This window comes from Tupaia chinensis, unplaced genomic scaffold (assembly GCF_000334495.1).
Source record: "Tupaia chinensis unplaced genomic scaffold, TupChi_1.0 Scaffold000365_1, whole genome shotgun sequence".
Classification (NCBI taxonomy): Eukaryota; Metazoa; Chordata; class Mammalia; order Scandentia; family Tupaiidae; genus Tupaia; species Tupaia belangeri.
The window spans coordinates 1,775,432-1,800,783 of NW_006159862.1; the positions used below are offsets into that span (position 1 = coordinate 1,775,432).

Consider the following 25,352-nt stretch of genomic DNA (forward strand, 5'->3'; position numbering starts at 1 on the left):
TCATCTGTAAAGAAAAGTAATTTGTTATCTGTAACCACAAGCAAGCGCTAAAGGGGCTAACTTAGAATAGCGAAAAATCCATGGGATGAGAGGGTTGGAAGTGAGCCAAGAGCATCTAGGCCAGTGGGTCCTGAACACGGCCTACAGCTCTCGCTGGGCTGTCTGCAGGACAGTCACCCGGCAGCTTGTTACAAACAGGATTCCAGTCCACTTCTCTAGGAGACTGACTCAGCAGGTGCAAGTGACCCAGGAGTCTTTATTTTTGGAGGAGAGTGAGATAATTCTGGCGAATAGCTGTGTTACGGATCTAATCTGATTGTCCCATTTTGCAGATAAACTAAGGCCCAAAGGGGTGGTGATTTTATCAAAGTCGCAGGGCAAGTTAATGGTAGGACTAGGATTGGAAGGCAGTTCTCTTTTTCTATTTTGTGCTGTAGGGCACGAGTGTGCACAAGGGGTGGGGTTTGGGGGGAAGAGAGCACCCCCAACAGGGCCTGGTCATGCTGCAGTCCTTTTGCTTCCAGTTTTCCATACATTCAGAATCTTTGGCATGTGCCTGCTGTGTTTTTCAAGCTGCCAAGTTCAGGACTCGAACCCTGGTCAGCCATGTGGGAGCTGGCTACCTCTGCGTGGGACTTATAAGAATCATTACATGGATAGTAAAATAGCAAGAGGTTACATTTAGAAATGGTCTAGGATGCTTGAAAATTCAAATCATGGAGGAGTATTTACCAACTTACCCATTATAACATGGGAGACTGACTTTTTGTTAGAAAAATACCAGTTAAAAAAGAAGTGAGGCCCAGCAGGTGATGTAAAGATTAAGGTGGCTGGGTCCCACTTGGCCAGTTCCAGGGTTTGAATCCCAGACCCGGCGGCTTGAAAAACACACTGGGCATGTGGGCATGTGTGCCCAAGATCCCAAGAGGATAAAGAAAGAAAAGAGATTGTGATGCAGCCATTTTCCCTTAGGGGGTGATTTCTCACTTTCCTTCCGTCTCTTTGTGTTTCTCTCTAATGAGCACACATGCCCTATGGCAAGCAAGCAAATTACAATTTAATTAAATTTGAAAAAAAAGTGTGCCAGCTCTGTAGCCTAGTAGTTAAGGGAGCCACGTCCCATGTGGCCACTGAGCAGTTTGAGTTTCAACCCTGGTAATTAATAAAACATGCCAGGTGCATGTGTGTGCATGCCCCAAATCCCAACAGGGTGGAGAGAGATGGAGGAGAAGGTGCGCTTTCTTCTCCCTCATTCTGCCTTTCTGTCTCTCTTTCTCTGCTGAGTACATGGGCCGTCTGACAATTGAAAAAGAGCCTTATGCTGTGAGAGAATTGTGGCACTTGTGAGGTCATGGCTGGCTCAGTAATCATGCAGAGCAGAGACCTTGTTTCCCACTACATGCCGTTTTCATATTGGGAACCTCGTTTTGTTTTTTTAGTTTTGTTTCTTCCATGAGAGAGGGAAACAGAGAGAGAGGGATGGAGGAAAAAAGGGAGAGGCAGACACCCCCAACATTGCGACCCTACCCTGACCTTCCGTCAGCTCAGAACATGGGTGTGTGTGTGCACCCTGGCTGTGCACAGGAACACCTCAAGATGTGAATCCATGACCCTCCTTTCCGCATCAGTGTCGCAGAGCATTGAGTTACTGCCGCACCACCATGGTTGACCCAGGAGCCTTTGGGTTTTTTTGTTTGTTTGGTTGGGGTTTTTTTTTTTTTCAGTAGAGCTAGTGCGCTCACTGGAGAGAGAGAGAAAGAGGTGAAGTGAGAAATCACCTCCCCAGGGAGATGATCATGCCGCAGTCCCTTCTTCTCCATTCTCTTAGGATTTTGTGCACGTGGATACATGTGCCTAGTGTGTTTTTCCTTTTTTTCTTAATAGAGATTTTTGCTGTACTCAGTATGGTCTACTGTGGTTTGAGTCCTAGACCTGGGAGCTTAAACTCACAACAGGCACATGTGCATGCGTACCCAAGAGCCTGAGAAGAGAATGGAGGAGAAGGGATTGTGGTGTGGCCATCCACTCTTGGGGGACGGGGGGAGGATGATTTCTCTTTTTCTGTCTCTCCGTCTCTCCAGTGAGTACATATGCCCTATAGCAAAAATCTCTCTCTAAAAAAAGAAAAATCTTTGAGTTATCATTAATTACTCCTTTTCCTTTCTACACGAAGTTATCTACAAGTCCTGTTAGTTCTGTAGTTCTGTTCAGATACGTTAAATCCATCCACATCCCCCTTAGTGCCTTACACCCAGAGTTAGGGTAGTGTGCTCTCATTGTATCCTGTATGGATATCTTTCCCCCCCCCCTTTTTTTTGAGAGAGAGAGAGATTTCCTCCATTATCCTCTCGGGATCTTGGGCACGCACACACACACATGTCTGGCATGAGTTTCAAGTCACCAGGTCTGGGACTCGAACCATGGTTGATTATGTGGGAGTCCAGTGACATAACCACTACGCCATCTGCTGGTCCCACTTCATTTTTAGGAGAAATGACCGTATCTGTCTACCTTGTAAATCAGTTTCTATCTTCCAGATCCTGAATAGAGAACAGGTGTTCATTAAATGTGTATGATTTGATATATGTCATACTTGTGATTTGTTTTCTTTGCCTAGTTGTACCGTGACCCTCACAGCTCTTAAAACAATGGCAGAGTTGGCTGGGCAAAACAAGGATGGTAGGAAAGCAGATAAGGGAGGTAGCAAGTTAGCTCAGATATCTTGGGGGAAGTGGAAATAAATCGAGGTTATAGCAAGGCTGGGAGCTCTGTGATTCGGGGTCTGCAGACTGAGCCAGGGAATCTCGAGGGGCTGCAGCTGCTTGTACTTGCTGTGGAATTTGGTTTCACTCTGGCTGTCCTTCTACCACAGGTACTTTTCTCTCCAAGCCACACATCCTCTTGGATTTGACGATGTTGTACGATTAGAAATTGAGTCCAATATCTGCAGGGAAGGTGGGCCCCTCCCTAACTGTTTCACAACTCCCTTACGTCAGGCCTGGACAACCATGGAGAAGGTAACCAAGAACTTCAAAACTATTAAACTACAAGAGGTTTAGCTGTCGGGAGCCAGAAAATAATGGGTCGCGAGGGACATCATGAGGCACGAGCAGATCGTGTAATGGTTACGTCGCTGCACTCCCACATAGTCAACCACAGTTCAGGTCACACGTGGCAGCTTAAGCCTCATACCGGCGCATGTGCATGCGTGCCCAGGATCCTGAGAGGAGAACGGAGGAGAAGGGATTGCAGCATGGCATTCGGGGTGATTTATTGCTTTCTGTCTCTCTGGCGAGCACACACACTCTATGTCAAAAATCTCTCTCCAAAAAAAAAAAAAAGGAACATCCCGATGACCTAGTAGATATGGGAGAAAGCAAACATCACAGAACCGTGGGAAATTGAAGCAGTGCAGCGTAGTGAGTGAGAGCAGAGGCTCTGAGTCTGGCGTGGAAGGTATTAGTCGGAACCCCACCTAGGCTGAGTGACCTCAAGCAGCTACGAAACTGGTGATACTTTCTGCATCTGTAAAGTGGGGATACTGTGTGGATACTTACAGTGGACAGCTGGTCCTGTCCTTAGGGTGGTTATGGAGCATCTGCACCTGAAGTGCTTATTAACATACACCTGGCACATAGTAAGTGGTGCTGAAGGCTACCTGCTGTACGTTACCATTACATTTTTAAATGATGAGGTCGCAGTATGGGCAGTCCTAAGCTAACTTAGGACTGATCCAGTATTTCACCAGCATCCATCAACGACATTTGGAGCACTCGTTTTGTATATCACGATCACTTTCAAGGCATCTCTGATAACTTACTAAATAACTCTAGTAAAGTGGCGAAATCTGTGGATGATGTATTCTTCTAGTGAACTAGAGCAGGTTTCCCTCCCAGGCCGTCCTGCAAGCTGGAGACTGGAGGAAGGGATTGTGGCGTGACCGGTGACCAGGCTCTGTGAGGGTGGCTGCCCTCCTCCCTCGTCTATTCTGTCTCTTTATCATGAACAAAGAAAAAATGGGAAGGAAGGCACATATTAAATATGGACATAAACATTTTTAATTGTAATGATGGATGCCGTGGAAGAAAGTTGATCATAGGAAGTGCTGACAGTAAACATGGCTTACTTAGCATCATTGAAGTCATTCAGTGCAAATAAAAACGTCTGTATTCCATTAAATTTATTTACCAGTGATTCGAAAAACCATAACCCAGTGTTGGAAAACCTATGTGGAAACATACCTTGATTTATTGCTGCTAATGTAAATTAGTAACCTCCTTTGAAGTGTAAATTGGCTATATATATATGTGTGTGTGTGTGTGTGTGTGTATCAAAGTTAAAATTTAACTTAGCAGTCACACTACTGATAATTTATTGTAAGGAAATAAGTTCAGGAAACATATGCACAAAGACTTTTTTTAAAGAGAGATTTTTGCTATAGGGCACGTGTGCTCACCGGAGAGACAGAGAGACAGAAAGCAAGAAATCACCCCCCAGGGGGGATGGCCACGCCACAATCCCTTCTCCTCCGTTCTCCTCTCAGGATCTTGGGCACGCACGCACACGCCCGGCATGAGTTTAAGCCACTGGGTCCAGGACGCGAACTGTGATTGACTATGAAGGAGTCCAGTGACATACCATTACACCATCTCCTGGCCCCATATGTACAAAGACTTTAATATTTATTATTAACTAGAAAAATTTTATTTGTAGAGTATATCCACTGTATGGACTAATTTCTCACTGAGACATATTAATATCAAGTCTATGTGATACTTTTTAAGTATGTGGAAGAAAACAAAGTCTTGTATGTTGAAATTAATTTTTTAAAATTTATTATTATAATTTTAAAAATTTTACCAGAAAATGGGACCAACAAGTGGCGTAATGGCTATGTCGCTGGACTCCCATGTAGTTGACTTCAGTTCGAGTCCCAAACCTGGTGGCTTAAACTCACACTGGGTGTGTATGCACACATGCATTCCCAAGATCCCAAGAGGAACAAGGAGAAGGGATTGTGGCATAGCCATCCCCCCTGGGGGGTGATTTCTCGCTTTCTCTCTGTCTCTTTCGGTCTTTCTGGAAAGCGCACATGCCCTATAGCAAAAACCTCTCCGGAAAAAAAAAAAGGAAAAAAAATTTTGACCAGAAAGAGTGATAATGAGAAAACAAGCTGCCAGGTCTGGGTCTCCAACCATGTTCAGCCATGTGGGAATCCAGCATCCCAGCCACTGTGCCACCCACTGGCCCCTACACATTGTAATTTTAATTACAGTGTAAACTGTACAAAAGAATAATACTTAAAGTATAACAAGGAGGAGTAAAAACATTTGTGTATTATAGGTAAAATTTATTTATTTAAAATAATGCTTTTCAGGGCTGGCAGGTGGTATGGTGGTTGAGGCGCTGGACTTCCACCTGGCTGACTGTGGTTCAAGTCCCAGACCTGGCGGCTTTCTCTCACTGGTCAAATTGAAGAAAGAATAATAATAAATAAAATTAAATGAATAATTATTTTAAAAATAAATAAGATAATACTTTTCCTCTCTTTCAGGTCTTTTTGCCTGGCTTTTTGTCCAGCAATCTTTATTATAAGTATTTAAATGATCTCATCCATTCAGTCCGAGGAGATGAGTTTCTGGGAGGGAATGTTTCCCTGCCTGCTCCGGGCTCCATTGGACCTCCTGAAGAGGGCCTCCCTCGCGGTGCTGACAGCTCCACTTCTCAGGTATGGATGATTTGCATGTAGCATTAGGGAGAAGACATGCAGCCTCTTTCCTTGGTATACCAGTAATAGATTGTGTTTTTAACTTTTAAATTGTAGAAACAAAAGATACATAAAATTAGCCTACTTATACATTCTACAGTATTGTATATTCTGAGCATTCATGGTGTTAACAGTATTCTACGTTGTACACTACTGTGCTGTTTCACTTGGACCGTTCTGCTTGACATTGGCTGTTTCTCTTTTTTTTTTTTTTTTTAGCTTTTTTTTGGAGAGGTTTTTGCTGTAGGGTGCATGTGCTCGCCAGAAAGACAGAGAGAGACAGAAAACGAGAGACATAGAGACAGAAAGCGAGAAATCGGGACCAATAGTTGGCGTAATGGCTTTGTCGCTGGACTCCCATGTAGTCGACCGTGGTTCAAGTCCTAGACCCAGTGGCTTAATCTCATGCTGGGTATGTGTGCATGCATTCCCAAGATCCCCAGAGTAGAATGGAGGAGGAGGAATTGCGGTGTGGCCATCCCCCCGGGTGGTGATTCTTTGCTTTTTGTCTCTCTGTCTGTCTGGCAAGCACATGCGCCCTATAGCAAAAACCTCTCCAAAAAAAAAGAAATATCCCTAAATGTTCTTCTAAATGGTGTTTTTGTTTTTGTTTTGTTTTTAGTTTATTTCTTTCCTTTTTTGGGGGGGGAGGCACATCCCCAACAGGGTCTTCATGCCATGATCTACCCCTAGCCTTAGTCAGCCCAGGTCCCTGGCATATGTGCTTGTACCCAGTGTGTACATGGAGACTTGGGTTTCAAACCCGAGACCTTCCTATGTGGCCTCAGCCTCATGGAACATTGTGTTTTTCCTTCTTCACTCTCGCTGGCTCTCCTAAGTGGTTTATAATTTGATTTTGTACATTTAATTTTATGATTTATTTTGAATTAGTTTTTAATGTATAAGGTAGATGTCCAACTTCATTATTTTACATACAGATATTTAGTTTTTTGTCCTTTGGATGCTCTTGTTAGATACGCAAATAACTGTTTTGTTTTTTTTTTTTAATATATAGGTTTTTGCCTTAGGGTGCTTTGCAGTTGCTGTAGGGAGAGAGAGAGTGGGAAAGGGGTAAATCAGGAATAACCACACCACAGTCCCTTCTCCTCCACTCTCCTTCTGGGATCTTGGGCATGCATGCATGCACACACACCTGCCCAGCATGAGTTTCAAGCCACTGGGTCCAGGACTAGATGTGCAGTCAGTCAGGTGGGAGTCTGGTGACGCTATGAGCTTTAGGATCAGCTTTTTCATTTTTTTTTTTTTTCTAATAAAATAAGCATTTATTCATGAAAGTCTAATGAACATGTGTGCCAAAGTAAAAGTGACCACTAATGTTAAATTAAAAAACTCCAAAGAATGTACTACATGATTTGATTTTTTAAAACTTTATATAAAAGCTATATTATAAATACAAATCTAAACTACTGGAGTAGTTAACAACATTGTTCACACAAAGAAACTTAACAGTAAAATACAAATAATAAGATGCTTATATTTGGTCCTTCTGGGGAAAAAAAACTAAGTTGGTTTCTTTTTTTGCAGTTGCTCCAGTCATAAAAATAAGATTTAAGATGGAAACTTCATTTTAATTAGGATCGTATTGAATTTTTTTACAGTTGTTTATATCTGTTTAATTATTTTTCAGCAACATTTTATAGTTTTCATTGTATAATTTTTTTTTTTTTTTAGAGGTTTTAGCTATAGGGTGCGTGCGCTCACCAGACAGAGAGAGAGAGACATAGAGACAGAAAGCGAGAAATCACCCCCCAGGGGGGATGGTCACTCCACGATCCCTTCTCCTCCATTCTCCTCTCGGGATCTTGGGCATGCATGCACATGCGCCTGGCGTGAGTTTTAAGCCACCGGGGCCGGTATGCAAACCACGGTCAACTACATGGGAGTCCAGCGACATAGCCATTACGCTAACTGCTGGTTCCTTCAATGTATAATTCTTAAACCTCTTAATTTCATTTTCATATTGTTCATTGATAATATGTAGAAATACAATGGATTTTTGTGTGTTGATCCTGTGCCTTCAGCTTTGCTAAATTCATTTGTTAGCTCTACTTATTTTCTTGTGGGGTCTTAAGAATTTTCTTTATGTAGGATCATGTCAGCTTTTTTCCTGTCTACTCTGGATGCCCTTTATTCCCTTTTCTTGCCTAATTGCTATGGCTGGAATTTCTGGTGCAATGTTGAATATTCAAAAGCAGTCATCTTTGTCCTTCCCTATTCTCACAGGGAAAACTTTCAGTTTTCCCCTATTTAATGGGATATTAAGTGTGAGGTGTTTTTTTAATACACGTCATTTATCAGGTTGAGGAAGTTCCTATTATTCTTTTCTTTTTTTTTTTTTAAGAGGTTTTTGCCATAGGGCATGTGCGCTCACCAGACAGAGAGAGACAGAGAGACAGAAAGCGAGAAATCACCCCCCAGGGGGTTGGCCATACCGCAATACCTTCTCCTCCATTCTCTCGGGATCTTGGGCACGCACGCACACACACCCGGCATGAGTTTCAAGCCACTGGGTCCGAGACACGAACTGTGGTCGACTACGTGGGAGTCCAGCAACATAGCCATTACGCTAACTGCTGGTTCCTTTTTATTCTTAATGTAATTTTTTTTTTTAATCACAAAAAGGTGTTGGATTTTGTCAGATGGTCTTTCTGTATCACTTAATGTGGTCATGTAGGTTTTGGGGTTTCAGCCTGTTGACATAAGGTTATTGTATTAATTGATTTTCAGATGTTAAACCAGCCTTGAATCCCTGGGATAAACCGTATATGGTCATGCTGTGTAATCCTTTCAGTATGCTGCTGGATTCCCTTCACTAGGATTTTGTTAGCATTTTGTATCTATACTCACAGGATAATAAGAGATATTGGTCTGTAGTTTTCTTTTGCTGTCTGGTTTTGGTATATGAATAATAGTGGCCTTAATCAAATTAGTTTGGAAGTATTCCCTCTTCTTTATTCTCGTGCCTCTATCATTTTTACCTACCTATGTGTCTTGGAGATTTGTCCTTAGCGGATAAAGTGTTCCCTAAATGTCTGTTGAGTTATTTTATTTATTTAGCCCACCTCTTAGACATGGACATTAAGCTTGCTCCTGTCTTTGCTGTCCTAAACAATGCTGCAGTGAATAATGTTGTACATAAATTATTTTGCAGAAGCTTGACTCTCTATAAATGTATTTTTAGAAATAGAATTTCTGGGTCGACCCGTGGCTCTGTGTTTCATAAAAATACCAATTCTGACTTGCTTTTTTTGTGGGAGTGAAGAGTAGGAGGTAGAATGCTGGAGGGGAACTTACTGTACTCAGCTAGCTAGTCATTTTAAAAGGTTTCTTTAGCTTCTTTTTTGTCACATTGCCTCACTGAGAATCAAAAACATTCTGTTTACCTTATGAAAGCTGGGTTTTCTGATTAGTGTACATATGCCTGGATACATGAGAGTGTGCACAGATGGAGAAATAATACCTTGAGGACAGCTCATTGGCTGGACCTCAGGTCATTAAGAAACCATCAGATTAGACACACATATATATTACACCTTTTAATATTGTGCTCTCCCGTAGTTACAGTTTGAAGTTGTATTTCAGAATCGTTGTCATAAGCATTTCAGTAGTGATGGGGTTATATGTCAGACACTAAAGAAAACTTTTAAACAGATCGTCATATTCCAAACCCAGAACGACTCTGTTTTTTGAACAATATACTACTAATTTTATGATTTCTGTTTTAGTCCGGTGTGAAAAAAGCCAGTATTAAAATTCTGAAAAATTTTGATGAAGCGATAATTGTTGATGCTGCAAGTCTGGATCCAGAATCTTTATATCAACGGACATATGCAGGGTAAGCATAGCTAACTTCTAAAATTTTTACAAATGTAAAGAATATTGCATTTAAAACATTTTAAAATTAAATTTAAATGTTTTTCTAATCTATTTTATGCCTAGCACTTTGACATATAGGGTGCAGTATACTGTGATGGTGAGGAGTATAGGCCTGCAGTGCTTTCTCGGGTTTTAATCTAGGCTCTGCTTCTTTTTTTTTTCTTTTTTTTCTTGAGAGGTTTTTGCTATAGGGCGTGTGTGCGCTCGCCAGACAGAGAGAGACATAAAGCGAGAAATCACCCCCCAGGGAGATGGTCACGCCGCAATCCCTTCTCCTCCATTCTCCTCTCAGGATCTTGGACACGCACACACACGCGCCCAGCGTGAGATTTAAGCCACCGGGTCCGGGACGCGAACCACGTCAACCACGTGGGAGTCCAGCGACATAGCCACTATGCTAACTGCTGGTTCCCTAGGCTCTGCTTCTTACTGACAAGCTGCTTAACCTCTTTGTGTCTCAGTTTTGGGGTTTGTTTGGTGGGTTTTCTTTTCATTTTTTTTTTCTTTTTTTTTTTCTTGTTTTTTGTTTTTGTTTTTGTTTTTTTATGGGAGGTTTTTGCTATAAGGTGCGTGCGCTTGCCAGAACGAGAGAGACACAGAAAGTGAGAAATCATCCCCTAGAGAGGTTGGCCATGCCACAATCCCTTCTCCTCCATTCTTCTCTCGGGATCTTGGGCACGCATGTACACGTGCCTGGCGTGAGTTTAAGCCACCAGGTCCGGGACTCAAACCGTGGTTGACTATGAGGAAGTCCAGCAATGTAACCATTTAGCCATCTGCTGGTCCCGGGGTTTGTTTGTTTTTAATGTCAGAGGGCATATCTATGTGCATAAGAGAAGAGCACCTACCAACAGGGCCTGGTCATGTCACAATCTTTTTTTGTTCCATTTCTCCATCCCATCAGGATCCATACATGTGCCTGAGTTTTCCAGCCACCAGGGTTGGGACTCAAACCATGGTTGGCCATGTTGAATCCAGCTCCCTCCACACAGTACTCAACAGCTATGCTACACGGCCAGCCCTTGTGTGTCAGTTTTTTCATCTATAAAATGAGAACAATATTACAAGATCCTTGAGTTGTTTAGGTAACTGAATGTTATAATACATGAAAACCATTTAAAACACTGCCAAGTATCTTGGAAGCACTCTGTAGATATTACCACTATTATTCCACCACTATCTACAAGATTAATGAGAATTTTTTTGGAGAGGTTTTTGCTATAGGGTGCATGTGCTCGCCAGAAAAACAGAGAGAAACAGAGAGACAAAGCGAGAAATCACCCCTGGGGTATGGCCATGCCGCAATCCCTTCTCCATTCTTCTCTCGGGATCTTGGGGACATACACACACATGCCCAGCGTGAGTTTTAGCCACCGGGTCAGGGACTCAAATCGCGGTCAACTACATGGGAGTCCAGCGACATAGCCATTATGCCAACTGCTGGTCCCGGTCCCCAAACATTTCTAATTTACATGTTTCACTTATATTGGTTTTAATCAGAATGCAACTTCATCATCAGAGAGCATCTATCTACGTAGATTTGTAAAGTACTGCTTTTATATGCTTCCTAATCCCAAGAGGCAGATTTTATTACCAATTTACCTTATCTGTTTCTGTATCCTTTTACAGTCTCGTTATCCATTGATAAAGATTCTTGTTTTCTTCACATGCTTTATTTTTTAATTTTGAATTTTTCAGTTGTCAGAGGGTGTGTGCACTTGTCAGAGGGAGAGTAAGAAAGGGGAAAGCGCCCTTAGCATGATGTGGTCACGCTGAAATCCCTTCCCATCCATTTCACCATCCTTTGGGATTTGGGATACAGATTCACATGCATTCAGTGTATTTTTTAAGCTGTTAGGTCTGGGATTCAAACCATGATCAGTCTGGTGGGATCTGGCACCCTTTAACACTAGGCCATAGGATCGCACCCACCTCCCAACATTCTAACAATACAAAATAATATCAGACTTTACTGTTTTTCCGATCTGGGATTATTGTCAATGAGACTGAGCTTCTTCTGGCATGTTATTGGTTGTATGGGGGTTTTTGTCTCCTGTGAATTGACTCTTCATTTCCTTTCCCCATGTTTTAGTTGGGCAGTATATTAAGTGACTGGTCAGAATCCTGTATGTTTCTAGATATTAATCACTGGTTAGTAATAGGTTAAAAGTAAGATCTCTCGGGACCAGCAGTTGGCGTAATGGCTATGTTGCTGAACTCCCATGTAGTCGACTGCAATTCGAGTCCCAGACCCGGTAGTTTAAGCTCACGCCGGGCGTGTGTGCATGTGTGCCCAAGATCCCGTGAGGAGAATGGAGGAGAAGGGATTGCAGCGTGGCCATCAACCCTGGGAGGTGATTTCTTGCTTTATGTCTCTCTGTCTCTCTCTGTCTTTCGGGCGAGCGCATGTACCCTATAGCAAAAACTTATCCAAAAAAGTAAGATCTCTCAGGACCAGCTTATTGGTTAAGTTGATGGACTCCCATGTAGTTAACCATGGTTCGAGTCCTAGACCTGGCAGCTTAAAATTCACACTGGGTGCCTGTGTGTGCTTGCCCGAAATTCCAAGAGGAGAATAGAGGAGAGGCAATTACGACATGGCCATCCCTCTGGGTGTGATTTCTCGCTTTCTTTCTCTCCGTCTCTGTCTCTCCATCTCTGTCTCTCCAGCGAGTGCACATGCCTGATAGCAAAAATTTCTCTAAAAATAAAAGTAAATGTCTCATGGCATTTTTTGACTTTTAACTTTGCTTTATATTACTATAGCTATTCAAGGGAACTTAAAAAGTTCATGGAAAATAGAATTAAAGTATGAGTTTATTTTAAGGCAAAAAAAGTTGAAATCCATGCATACTTTTATTTCATTTGTCTAGAGAAGGAGAGGGAGCAAGAGAGCGTAAGCCACCAGGTCCGAGACTTGAACTGTGGTCAGTCATGTGGCAGTCTGGCACCTTAAATACCATGCCACCGGCCTGCCATGCATACGTTTTTCAAATACCTATTTTCTCCATAAACTTTTTAAGACTCTCATATATGCTTACTATAGCTTTATAATGTATTTTGGTGATCATTTGAGTAAGTCTTATCTTTTTGCTTCATCTTTTACAAAATTGTCACAGCTATTCTTTTAGAACTGTGAATTGCCTTTTTTAAAAAAAGAAGTATTTATTTATTTAATTCCATTTGTTGTTGTTATTATTTTAATTTGACCAGACAGAGACAGAAAGAGAGTGAAAGGGAAAGGAGGGAGAAAGCAAGCCACCAGGTCTGTGACTCGAACCGCAGTCAGCCATGTGGGAACCCAGCTCCTTTAACCACCATGCCACCTGCTGGCCCCAGGAACTGTGAATTACCTATTAATTTGTCATGTGTCATAATCTTTTTGGGGATTTGAGTTGCTTTGATTATTTTGCTTTCTGTGGAGGAAGATTCTATTTCACATCCCACCTTGAATAAGATAACTATAAATTGTGTTTTCAGCTTTTCTCTTATCTTAGTTTTATTTTTAAAATAATTATGTGTTTTATTTTATTTGTTGTTATTATTACTATTATTAATTTGACCAGAAGGAGAGAGAATGGGAAAGTGAGAAAGCAAGCTGCCAGATCTGGGATTCAAACTGTGGTCAGCCATGTGGGAGTCCAACTCTTTAATCACTGCGCCACCTGCCTGTCTCTCATCTTAGTTTTGAGTGAGATGCTTAAAAATTGATATTTTCTTCTAAATTTAAAACTCATTAAAAATTTTATGTATTTTCACCTCCATTTAGGAAGATGACATTTGGAAGAGTCAGTGACTTAGGACAGTTCATCCGAGAATCTGAGCCGGAACCTGATGTAAAGAAATCCAAAGGTTTGTGGTGTCTTGAAACTCCATGTTAAGCCTTCACCCGCATGAGTCACTGACTGTAAGCAAAGATCACTTGCGGTTTAAACTGCTACTTTTGTGAAGTAACCACCCCGTCTTTCCCGATGTGTTTATTGTCACAAGCGAACACAGTCAGGGCTTTTTGTGTTCACATCTTATTTAACTTTGTGTGTTCATTTAAATTTGACGAGGAGGGGGAGGGAGAGAAAGCGCACACACAAGCTGTCAGGTCCCGGACTCCAACTCGGTCGGCCATGTGAGAGTCCAGCATCCTTAACTAGCATGCCACCTGCCGGCCCCTATGTAGTCAATCTTGAGACATTTGTTTCCTTTGAATAAAAAGTTAATGAATCTCAGGACCAACAGGTGGCGTGGGGGTTAAGGTGTTGGACACTCCGACTATTCGAGTCCTGGACCTGGTGGCTTGCTTTCTCACTTCCCCTCTCTCTCTCTCTGTCTCTCTCTTTGGTCAAATTAAGGTAAATGAATGAATAAAGCAAATTAAATAAAATCTTTAAAAAAATTAATGAATCTCCTTTGACACTACAAAATGTATATCAGTGTGAAAAAAGTATTTGTTATGTTTTTATTTAATGGCAAAACACCCAGTCAACATTAGACTTGAGGTTTAAGGGATTTTTGCCATAGAGCGCTTGTACTCGCCAAAGAGACAGAGATAGAGACAATGAAAGGAAAAGTGAGAAATAACTCCCTGAGCAAGGATGGCCACGCCACAGTTCTTCTCCTCCGTTCTCCTAGGATCTTGGGCACACATACACGCCTCCAGTGTGATTTTCAAGCCGCCCTGTTCGGCACTCATGGTCGGCCGTGTGGGAGTCCAGCAGCACAACCACTGCGCCACCTGCTGGCCACATCTTGAGACCTTCTACTTTATTAAATTGTTCAGAATCACCGGATGTTATTACAAAATGTATGTGGAAAACATTGATAGGCTGAAATTAAAATTACTACCTTGTTTAGTCAGCAGAAAAGTGACTCGGCTAAGTCTAAGAATTAGGCACATCTCTCTCTTAACGAGTACTTGCTTTGTAACTTGTTTCAGCTTCCAAACAACTGGTTTACACAGGAAGATTTTGGAGAGTGCAAATCTGTTCAGATGATGTTTAGGGCTTTTTTTTTTTTTTTTTTTTTTTTGGAATGTTTTTTTTTTTTTTTGAGAAGTTTTTGCTACAGGGCGTGTGCATTTGCCAGACAGACAGAGAGAGAGACATAGAGACAGAAAGTGAGAAATCACCCCCCCAGGGAGGATGGTCACGCCGCAATCCCTTCTCCTCCATTCTCCTCTCGGTCGGGATCTTGGGCACGCACACACACGCACCCGGCGTGAGTTTTAAGCCACTGGGTCTGGGATGCGAACCGTGGTCAACTACGTGGGAGTCCAGCAATAAGCCATTACGCTAACTGCTGGTTCCCAATCTAGGGCTTTTTGATGTGGTTGGATTGCCAGCATTGTCTTAAGCAGAAGGTACTAAATTTTGTAAGAAAACTGTGATGCATTTTGATAAATGTGTTTAACTTCCTATTGAATTTAATAGGACATTCTCTTAGGATTTTGAGCACACATACGCTTTTCAAGCCACTGGGTCCGGGACTCAAACCGCAGCCGTCCATGTGGGAATCCAGTGCCTTAACCACTGCACCACCTGCTGGCTCTCTTATTTTTCAAAGCAACTTTTGTTTGGATATGGAATCGCCTACTTATTTTGATAAATTACCTACTTTTGGTCAGATATACGTTGACATTGGCAGTGGCACAGCAGTAATGCAACTGGACCTAGTGGGGAAGCTCTTGAGTTTGAGTCCTGGGCCCTCTCTGAGCAGCCAGGCATGCATATGCCATGTTCAGGGCTGAGACTGAGAGGGAACTGTGGTGTGAGGACTCTGTTGGAGTACCACCCTCTTCTTTCTTAAGAAACAAAGAAATGAATAAACTTGGGGAGGGGTCAGATTTATGAGATTTCCAAGGTTGACTTCCAGAGACCGCATTCTAGGGTAGAACTAGCTGGCACGTCACATGTAAATAAGAAAGGAGGGAGGTACACTGAGTTTCTTAAAATGGGTTTCCTGGAAGAAAAATCGTGGTGTTAACTGAGATAGAAGACACTGGAAAAGATTAAATGGGAAACAGATGAGCTGTTTGGAACATCCTAAGTTTGATATGCCTTTAGAAGATTTGGAAGAATAGATTTGACACCCAAAGAGGAATCTCTGAGTTATTGCACTTTGTAGGAAGTTAAAGCTATAGAACAACATGAGATGCCTTCAAGATAATGTGTGTTTTTTTTTTTTCTTTTTTCTTTTTTTTTTTTTTTTTTTTTTGAGAGATTTTCACTGTAGGGCGCGTGCGCTCGCCAGACAGACAGAGAGAGACATAGAGACAGAAAGTGAGAAATCACCCCCCAGGGGGGATGGTCACGCCGCAATCCCTTCTCCTCCATTCTCCTCTCGGGATCTTGGGCACGCACACACACGCGCCCGGCGTGAGTTTTAAGCCACCGGGTCCGAGACGCGAACCGCAGTCGACTACGTGGGAGTCCAGCGACATAGCCATTACGCTAACTGCTGGTTCCCAAGATAATGTGTTTTAGAAGGCAAAAAGGCCAGCAGTGGGATCCTGGCAAAGCTCTGTGTTGAGGGAGGAAGGACTGCACAGGAGTCCTAGCCGTGGGCATTGGAGGGAAAGGAGAGAGTGCCGGCAAGCACAGTCGTCTGTGTGGTTGCTCGGGCGAGCGCCAGTTGAGACTTTAGGCGTTGGCCATTGTGGCCCCACTGGCTCTGCTTGGCAGTAAAACTTGACTAGACCAGGATTCACAGCCATGGTCGATCATAAAAATTACTGAGGCATAAAGACCCAGGTTTTCTATTTTTCATGAGTGATATATATAGTCCTGTCCCAGCTGCTGAATTAATCAGGACTTTCCCATAAGAAATTATCTAGTGGGGCCAGCAGGTAGTGTGGTGGTTAAGGTGCTGGATCCCACTTCGGCAACTGCCTGGCTCAAGTCCTGGACCCAGTGGAGCAGGAACACAGGGGGCACAGGGGTGATTGGGCCACACTTGCAGCGAGACAGGGGTTTTTGTCCCACAGTCAGGAAGAATTAGAGTCGTGGACCCAGGGAATTTAATCAAAGAGAGGGAGGGAAAAGAGAGCTCCCAAGAAGGGAGGGGACCTGGAAAATGGGTTGCCAAGGAAAAACTGTGATGAGGGGTTTTATCTGGGTCAAGAAGGGATTTTTTTTCCAGACTTGTTTTCGATGGGGCTTGTGCATGCATTTCCATCCTGGTGGGGAGGAGGGCATGCTGGATGAGCCCAATTATTTTCTAATTTTGGAGTGAGCCAAGGTCAGGAGAATTTTTGTCTAGAAGCTTTGGGCCATGAAAACCAATATTTCCTTCCTGGAGTGTGGTGGGGCATGGACAGAGCCTTTGTTTTAGGTTTTGGTCAAGCTGCCCAGGTCAGTCACTGAGCTACCACTGCCTCCATCTCAAAACTTAGCCGTTTTGTGATTTCTTTTTGGGCCCATATGCTACTATATATTTAGGGTCCCTGTCTCCTACCTCATTCCTCTTGGGCCCACACTTGCAGTGAGATACCAGTGGCTTAAAAAATATTCTGAAACATGTGTGAACATGCCCAAAATCCCTAGAGGAGAGCAGAGAAGGGAGGGGGTGTGGCCATCCCCTCTGGGAAATGATCTCTCACTTTTCCCCTGTGTGTCTCTCTGGCCAGTACACATTCCCTATGGCAAAAAATCTTTAAAAGAAAAAAAGAAATGAAATGATCAACAATCAGTTACTTGGTTAAAGCAAAGTTAGGAAGTAAGCTTATTCAAATTATTAAATAAAAGGATAAGCTGTGGAGCTAGCAGGTGGCATTGTGGTTAAGGGCGCTGAACTCCCACATGGCCAACCACAGTTCAAGTCCTGGACCTGGAGACTCACTTTCTCACTTTCCCTCTCTCTCACTCTGTCCCTCTCAGTCAAATGAAATAAAGTTAAATAAAACCATTCTTTTTTAAAAAGAGAGAAGCTGTACATTTCATTCATGGGAAGATAGGGCAGCCTACTTCCTTGGTAATTCCTTAGCATCTGAGTGCAGATGTAGCCCAGATGCAGGCTTGCTGACCTAGGAGGCTGAGGCGTACGGTATGGCTATTTAAACAGCTCTTGCCAGCTGATTCGTACAGACTGAGAGCCAGCATAATCTGTACTACTGGTAGAAGCCCTTGCATACAGAAGCTGATTGAGAAGGTTTGAAAAGAGAACCAGCAGTTAGCGTAATGGCTATGTCGCTGGACTCCCACGTAGTCGACCGCGGTTCGTGTCCTGGACCCGGTGGCTTAAAACTCACGCCGGGCGCCTGTGCGTGCCTGCCCAAGATCCCGAGAGGAGAATGGAGGAGAAGGGACTGCAGCGTGGCCATCCCCCCGGGGAGTGATTTCTCGCTTTCTGTCTCTATGTCTCTGTCTGTCTGGCGAGCGCATGCGCCCTATAGCGAAAAATCTCTCAAAAAAAGAAAAAAAAAAAGGTTTGAAAACATAACGTGTTGATCATGTCTTTAATGTATTGCCAGATTCTTACCCAAGGCTAATGTCCTGGTTAGGGTTTGGAGTTTGGTTTGGGATTTTTAAAGTTTTTTTCCTATAGGATGGATGCTTTCATTAGAGAGAGACAGAGAAAGGGAAAGTTAGAAATCACCCCCCACGGGAATGGCCATGTCGCAGTCCCTTCTCTTCCATTCTCCTCTTGGGATTTTGGGCACACATGCACACTCACCCAGTGTGTTTTTTAAGCTGCATGGTCCAGGATTCTAACCGAGCGGTTAGCCATGTGGGATCCAGCCACCTTCACCACCACGCCACCTGGCTGGCCCTTGTTTTTTGTTTGTTGGTTTGGTTTTTTTTTTTTTTTTTTTTTTTTTTTTTTTTTTGAGAAGCTTTTGCTTTCGTGTATGCTCTCCAGAAAGACAGCAAGACAGAGAGACAGAAAGTGAGAAATCACCCCCCAGGGAGATGGCCACGCTGCAGTCCCTTCTCCATTCTCCTCTTGGGATCTTCAGCACACACGCACACACACCCGGCGTGAGTTTAAGCCACTGGGTCCAGGACTCGAATGGCAGTCAACTACATGGGAATCCAGCGACATAGCCATTACACCAATTGCTGGTTCCAAGCCCTTGTTTTGTTTTTAATGTTGTTGCTGAGCTGAAATCAGGTTCGCTTGCCCAAGTGTTATAAAAGCTGTCAACGGAAAAAAATAACCAACTGTAAAATTAGTAATTAATGCGGTTTATTTCCAAGCCAACTGTGAGTGCCCTAGGCCCAGAGGAGAGGCATACATGCCTTTTCTGGGGGTGATCATGTACAGAGGTTCCTTTTATTTGCTTGAGATTGACAGACAACATTTAGTGAAAAGATTTTCCATTGGTCTGGCCCAAAAAGGCGGGACATGTAGAAGTGGGGGAGCTTGTAGGTTATAGGTGGGTTCCACAGTTCTTAGGTTGGTGATTGGAAGGGAAGATCTGTGTCTTAGTTAAAGAAAGGCTTAATCTACATCTCAAGGAAAAGGGAAGTTCTGTGTCTTGGGAAGAGATAAGCACAAGAATATACTGTAATCGGTTGAAATATACATCTCAAAGATACTATGCCAGGGACAGGAGGTAGGAAGAATCCTGTTAATAGAAAATAAATGGTCTGTTAGTGTTTATGGACATGACTTCCCCAGTCCCCTTTTGAAAAGATTTTGGAAAAATAGGAAAAGTAGTCAGACTTCTGTCCACAAAGCCAACCATAGGCACATGGTGTGAGCACAAAGCAGTAAGAGTGGGCAACTCAAGCTGGAGAGACCCCCGTCTCCCCAAGGTGTTCCCCACGTGCCTTTAAAAAAAAAAAAAAAAAAAAAAAAAAAAAAAAGAACTATTTATTTTATTTGTTATCTTTTTTTTTTTTAATTTGACCAGAGAGGGACACACAGAAAGAGAAAGTGAGAAAGCAAGCCTCCAGGTCCAGGACTGAAACCATGGTCAGCAATATGGGAGTCCAACACCTCAACCACTGTACCATCTATTGGCCCCCCACATGCCTTTTTAAGGGCAAAATTAGGGGAAGTGGTCCCAGGCACCTGATCAGTCCAGTGATTGTTTCAAGGGCGTGATCATCTTGTGGGCATTCTTGATTGGTGATCATCAAATTTCTCTTCAGGTGTCTGGAGCCTTTCAGCCTGGGGTCTTTGAGCTCACAGCTAGCAATTTCCAGCCTACAAAATATCTTACTACTGAAATGAAAACCTTATCTTTCCTTTAAGTGAGAGCTTTAGAGGTCAGATGGCCCCTCTTTGTGGTCAATGTTGTTTTATTATCATAACCAAAGTCTGAAGACTTAATCCTTACTCTGGGCCATTACAATGTAAATGGACCTTATATTTCAAGAACCTTAGAAAATACTTTAGTGGGTCCTTGCTGGGTTTCAATGTTTGCTGTATAGAGAATGGTGTATAGAGATTTTTCTGTATAGAAAAATCCAGAACTCCGGATCAGTTTTTCAAACCTTGGAACTTGTGAGTTAACTGTCCTGCTATGGAGGCAGTATAATTAGTTCTGTTAATGGTGACACATCTCAGTTTTTGGACGGGATCATTTAGGGCAAAAAAAAGGGAAAGAATATTCATGTCTGGAAGTATGAGTTTTTAAATAAAAGCATTTTTTATATAAATCATGTATGAATTCACATTCATTTTTGGCTTTGTTTAATAGGATCCATGTTTTCACAAGCTATGAAGAAATGGGTACAAGGAAGTACTGATGAGGTAAATTCTACTTCTATCATTATTATTATTTTTTAAAGTTTTCTTTCTTTTATAAGATAGATAGCACCCCTAACAGGAGCCCCCCCAAGAGGGTCTGAGCTCCATGAACCCTCCCAGCCGTGGCCAGCCCTGGGTCACGGGTACACATGTGCTTGGGCACTGGGGAGGGCTCAGTAGCATAAAGAGATTTCTTTTAGTGTAAAGAGATTTCTGCTTATGAGTCTTGTCTAAGTAAGGGTTCAGATTTTCTCTAGTCCCCTGTTTAAGCAGCCTGGCACATCCGTGCTTCCTTATCCGGCATGCTACAAAACAAGGTGGGCCCTTCTCAGCACCTAACAGTTGTCTGGTGGTGGTGGCAGTCCAGAGACTGGGGCCACTGAAAGATACCCAGGTGTGCAAGCTGCCCTTGGGCCAGTAGGTGTCAGTCAGCCCGCACGCCAGAGGTTGAATGTATCCTCCCCCACTGTGGTTCTCTTTACAGAACTGGGGCCTTGTGTTGTGAAAAGTTCGGTACCCTGAGAGATGGCGAGGAAGGAAAAGGTGTTTTATTTTAACCATTGGCCATAGAGGTGGTCATGGTGTTGGGTCCAACATTCGGTTACTGGCTCTGGGTGACAGTGAATGGCATCTTCATACAGAGGGGGCCCAGATTCTTTTCTACATGAGAATGTGCTTCTTGTCCAAATAAGCAGAAACGAGAGGCATAGACAGGTGCGTTTAGAGCGCTGCTCATATGCATGTTGAGCCTTCTAATGAATGACCATTATCAACTGTTTGAATTACTTCCTTTAGGCGCAAGAAGAGCTAGCCTGGAAGATTGCTAAGATGATAGTCAGTGATGTTATGCAGCAGGCGCAATATGACCAACCCTTAGAGAAATGTACAAAGGTAAGGGTCACTTGTGTTCTAATCTCACTTGTGTAATGCTGAAAAGGAGTGTATTTCTGGTAGGTAAAAATAAAGAAGGACATAGGGGCTTCTGTATCTGCTGCGAGAATTGCCTTCTCATCATAACAACTAGAAAACTGACCAGTTACATGAAACAGCTGTTTCCAGATATTGACAATAGGAAATTGAGAGCTGTAATCATAGAAGTAAGATCCCCAGTTCACTGTGTAGAAACAGGTTCCAGAGTGTACAGAAGTGGAAACGAAACGGAGCCCAAATCAGGTTCACTCGCCCAAGGGCTGTAAAACCAAACCATAGACTCATGGTGTTGTTGCAGAAGACCAGATGCCGAGGGATGGAAAGCAAAGCAGTGCCCGGAGAGATTAGAACTGTTTATTACGCTGGTGGGAACAGAGGAGTTAGCACTCTGAATCGCCGCCCCGACTTGGGGTTGGACGCAGTCTTTTATGGGGAAACTGGGGAAGGGGCTCAGGATAGGGAATGGGCTCAGAACCCATCCCACATAGCATCAAAGGGAGGAGTAAGAGAAGTAGGAAGTCTTAATCTATTCAAGATTTCAGGTTATCCTGTAGCTCTGGGGAGGGCAGTAAGTTTGCAGAGAGCAGAAATTTCAGGCAGCTGTCAGCCCTGAGTTAATCATGAATTCAGGGTCCTTCGGTATCAGGGATGAAGGAAAGGACAGTCTTATTGCCAAGCGCAAAGCAAGGAGAGCAGGTAGCTCATGCTGAAAAGACCTGGTTTCCCCATATGTTCCTCACATGCCTTTTTAAGGGCAGAATTAGGGGCAGAGGTCCCAGGGGCATGATCAGTTCAGTGATTGGTTCGAGAGGACATGATCATCTCCTGGGCATCCTTGATTGGTGAGGCCTTGGATAATCAAATTTCTGTTTGGGTTTCTGGGGCCATTCAGCCTGGGGTCTTTGAGCTCAGCCAGCAGCTTCCATTCTACAAAACATCTTACCTATTGAAAAATGAAAACCTTCTCTTTCCTTTAAGTGAGAATTTTAGAGGTCAAATGGCCCTTATTTGTGGTCAGTGTTGTTTCATTATCAAAACCAAAGTCTGAAGTCTTACCCTTTACTCTGGGCCATTACAATGTAAATGGACCTTGCATTCCAAGGACCTTAGGAAATGCACTTTATGGGACCAGCAGTTAGAGTAATGGATGGGTGTGTTGCTGGACTCCCATGTTGTCCACCATAGTTCACATCCTGGACCCGGTGGCTTAAAACTCACACCGGGTGCGTGTGCGGTGCGTGCGTGCGTGCCCAAGATCCCAAGAGGAGAATGGAAGAGAAGGGACCGTCTCTCTGTCTCTCTGGCAAGTGCACGTGCCCTATAGCAAAAAATTCTCCGAAAAGAAAAGAAAATGCTCTTTACTTTTGACTCAGCCCTTACTAATTTTCAGTTTGGGAAATTCTCACTTTTTCTTTAATGGATGGGGAAACTGAGGACTCATCCCTCTTAGGGGTTCCCTGCTCAATTTCACCGGTAGTCTTGCTAAACTAAAGATTCAGACTTCAAAGTTCAGTCAGCCTCATATGGCTAGATGCCAGACACGGTCTCAGAAAACAGGGAGCTGCTCAGAAAGAGAGCAGCAGAGATGGCTAGAGAGGTCCACTCGAGTCCTTGCTCAACTACTCTTGTCTGTATATTGGGTGAGAATGCGCGTGTGCAGGGAAGGAATCACCAGACATTAGTGGGTTAAACGATGCGATCCGGAAACAGAGGCGGGAATAGTTCATGTTCCTCCTGGCCTCGGTGTAATGTAATAGTGTCGGCGGAGATAATCTACTCCAAAAAAGTAATAATTGATAATGAATGCGGTTTATTTCCAAGCAGAATATGACTAACCTAGGCCTGGAGAGCAGGCAAACATGCCTTTCTCAGGGTGATCAGTTACAGGAGTTCCTTTTATTTGATTTTGAGAGTGACAGACAAAATTAGTGAAGAGATTTCCATTGGTCTGGCCCAAAAAGGCGGGACATGGGGGGGGGCTTGTAGGTTATAGGTGGGGTCCACAATTCTTAGGTGGTGATTGGAAGGGAAGATTCTGTTGGGAAGAGATTAGTTAAAGAAAGGCTTAATCTACAGCTCAAGGAAGAGAGAAGTTCTGTGTCTTTCTGTGTCTGGGGAAGAGATAAGCAAAAGAATATACTGTAATCATGTACATCTCAAAGATACTATGCCAGGGACAAGAGGTAGGAAGAATCCTGTTCATAGAAAATAATGGTCTGTTAATGTTTGTGGGCGTGACTTCCCCAGTCCCCTTTTGAAAAGATTTTGGAAAAATAGGAAAAGTAGTCAGACTTCTGTCCACAACAGTTTGAGTCCTAGACCTGGCAGCTTGAAAATCACATGGGATGCATGTGCATGCATACCCGAAATCGCAGGAGAATGAAGGAAAAGGGATTGTGGCATGGCCATCACCTCGGGGATTTCTCACTTTCCCTCAGTGTCTTTCCCTGTCTCTGGCAGTGCACCCACCCTATGGCAAAAACCTGGAAGGAAGGAAGAGGAAGGAAGGAAGGAAGGAAGGAAGGAAGGAAGGAAGGAAGGAAGGAAAATAAGTTTTAAGAGGATCATACTGCTCTTTAAGGAAGGACTGCATGTCAGGACAAAAACCAACCCTCTTCAAAGGAACACAACAAAATTTAGCATGTCGCAGTATAAAGCTTCAATGTCTGACATTCAGTCAAAAGTTTACTGGGCATGGGGGCTGGCAGGTGGCGTGGTGGTTAATGGCTCTGGATTCCCACATGGCTGACCGCGGTTCAAGTCCTGGACCTGGCAGCTTGCTTTCTCTCTTTTGCTCTCTCTCTCTCTCCTCCCCCCTCCCTCCCCATCAAATTGAAATAAGTAAGTAAATAAATAAATAAATAAAGTTAAATAAAATAATTATTTTTAAAAAGTTATCAGGCATGTAAGGAAGCAGAAAAACTTGACCCATAATCAGGATGTTACCGAGCTCAAATCAGGTTCGCTCGCCCAAGCGCTATAAAACCAAGCCATATAGGCACATGGTGTGATGAAAGAAAGTACAGCTTTATTGCAAAACGCAAAGCAAGGAGAGCGGGCAGCTCATGCTGAAAAGACCCGGTCTCCCCGAGATGTTCCACATGCCTTTTTAAGGGCAAAATTAGGGGCAGAGGTGCAGGATCAGTTCAGTGATTGGTTTAAGAGGGCGTGACCATCTCGTGGACATTCTTGATTGGTGAGGCCTTAGATAATCAAATTCCTCTTCAGGTGTCTGGAGCCATTCAGCCTGGTGAGCTCACAACCAGCCGTTTCCAGCCTGCAAAACATCTTACACATTGAAATGAAAACCTTCTTTCCTTTAAGTGAGAGTTGTTTTTGTTTTTTTTTTTTTTTTGAGAGATTTTCACTGTAGGGCGTGTGCGCGCGCCAGACAGACAGAGAGAGACATAGAGACAGAAAGCGAGAAATCACCCCCCAGGGGGGATGGTCACGCCGCAATCCCCTCTCCTCCATTCTTCTCTCGGGATCTTGGGCACGCACGCACACGCGCCCGGCGTGAGTTTTTTAAGCCACCGGGTCCGGGACACGAACCGCGGTCGACTACGTGGGAATCCAGCGACACAGCCATTACGCTAACTGCTGGTTCCCTAAGTGAGAGTTTTTGAGGTCAAATGGCCCTCACTCAGGGTCCTTGTTGGTCATTATCATTACCAAAGTCTGAAGACTTAATCCTTACTCTGGGCCATTACAATGCAAATGGACTTTATATTTCAGGAATCCTACAAAATACATTACGGGGTTCTTGCTCGATTTCAAGGAGAAAACTCAATGTATAGAAACAAACCCTGAAAATGAGAAAGATTGTAAATTTAGCGGACAAAGATCATGAAACTATTTTAAATATTAAAAATATGTTTGGGGGGCCAGCAGATAAAGTGGTAGTGAAAGTCCTGGACTCCCACATGGCCAACCATGGTTCAAGTCTCAGACCTGGCGGCTTGAAAATCATGCCAGGCACATGAGACTGTGTGCCCAAGATCTGAGAGGAGAATGGAAAAGGGTTGCAGTGTGGCCACCTCCCGGGGGCGAGGAGGGGGAGCGCTGGTTT

At 43.4% G+C, this 25,352-nt stretch overlaps 1 protein-coding gene across 4 annotated transcripts in view; it reads left to right on the forward strand.

Moving 5' to 3' along the window:
• AKAP10 (A-kinase anchoring protein 10) overlaps positions 1 to 25,352 on the forward strand; it is a 96,058-nt gene that overhangs the window by 66,144 nt on the left and 4,562 nt on the right. For all 4 annotated transcript variants that reach the window (XM_006153186.3, XM_006153185.3, XM_027773701.1 and 1 more), the window contains exons 9-14: positions 2,873 to 3,017; positions 5,555 to 5,728; positions 9,514 to 9,623; positions 13,434 to 13,516; positions 20,304 to 20,356; positions 21,149 to 21,244. In XM_006153186.3, coding sequence (XP_006153248.1) covers positions 2,873 to 3,017; positions 5,555 to 5,728; positions 9,514 to 9,623; positions 13,434 to 13,516; positions 20,304 to 20,356; positions 21,149 to 21,244 — 661 coding nt within the window. The remainder of the gene's footprint in view (positions 1 to 2,872; positions 3,018 to 5,554; positions 5,729 to 9,513; positions 9,624 to 13,433; positions 13,517 to 20,303; positions 20,357 to 21,148; positions 21,245 to 25,352) is intronic.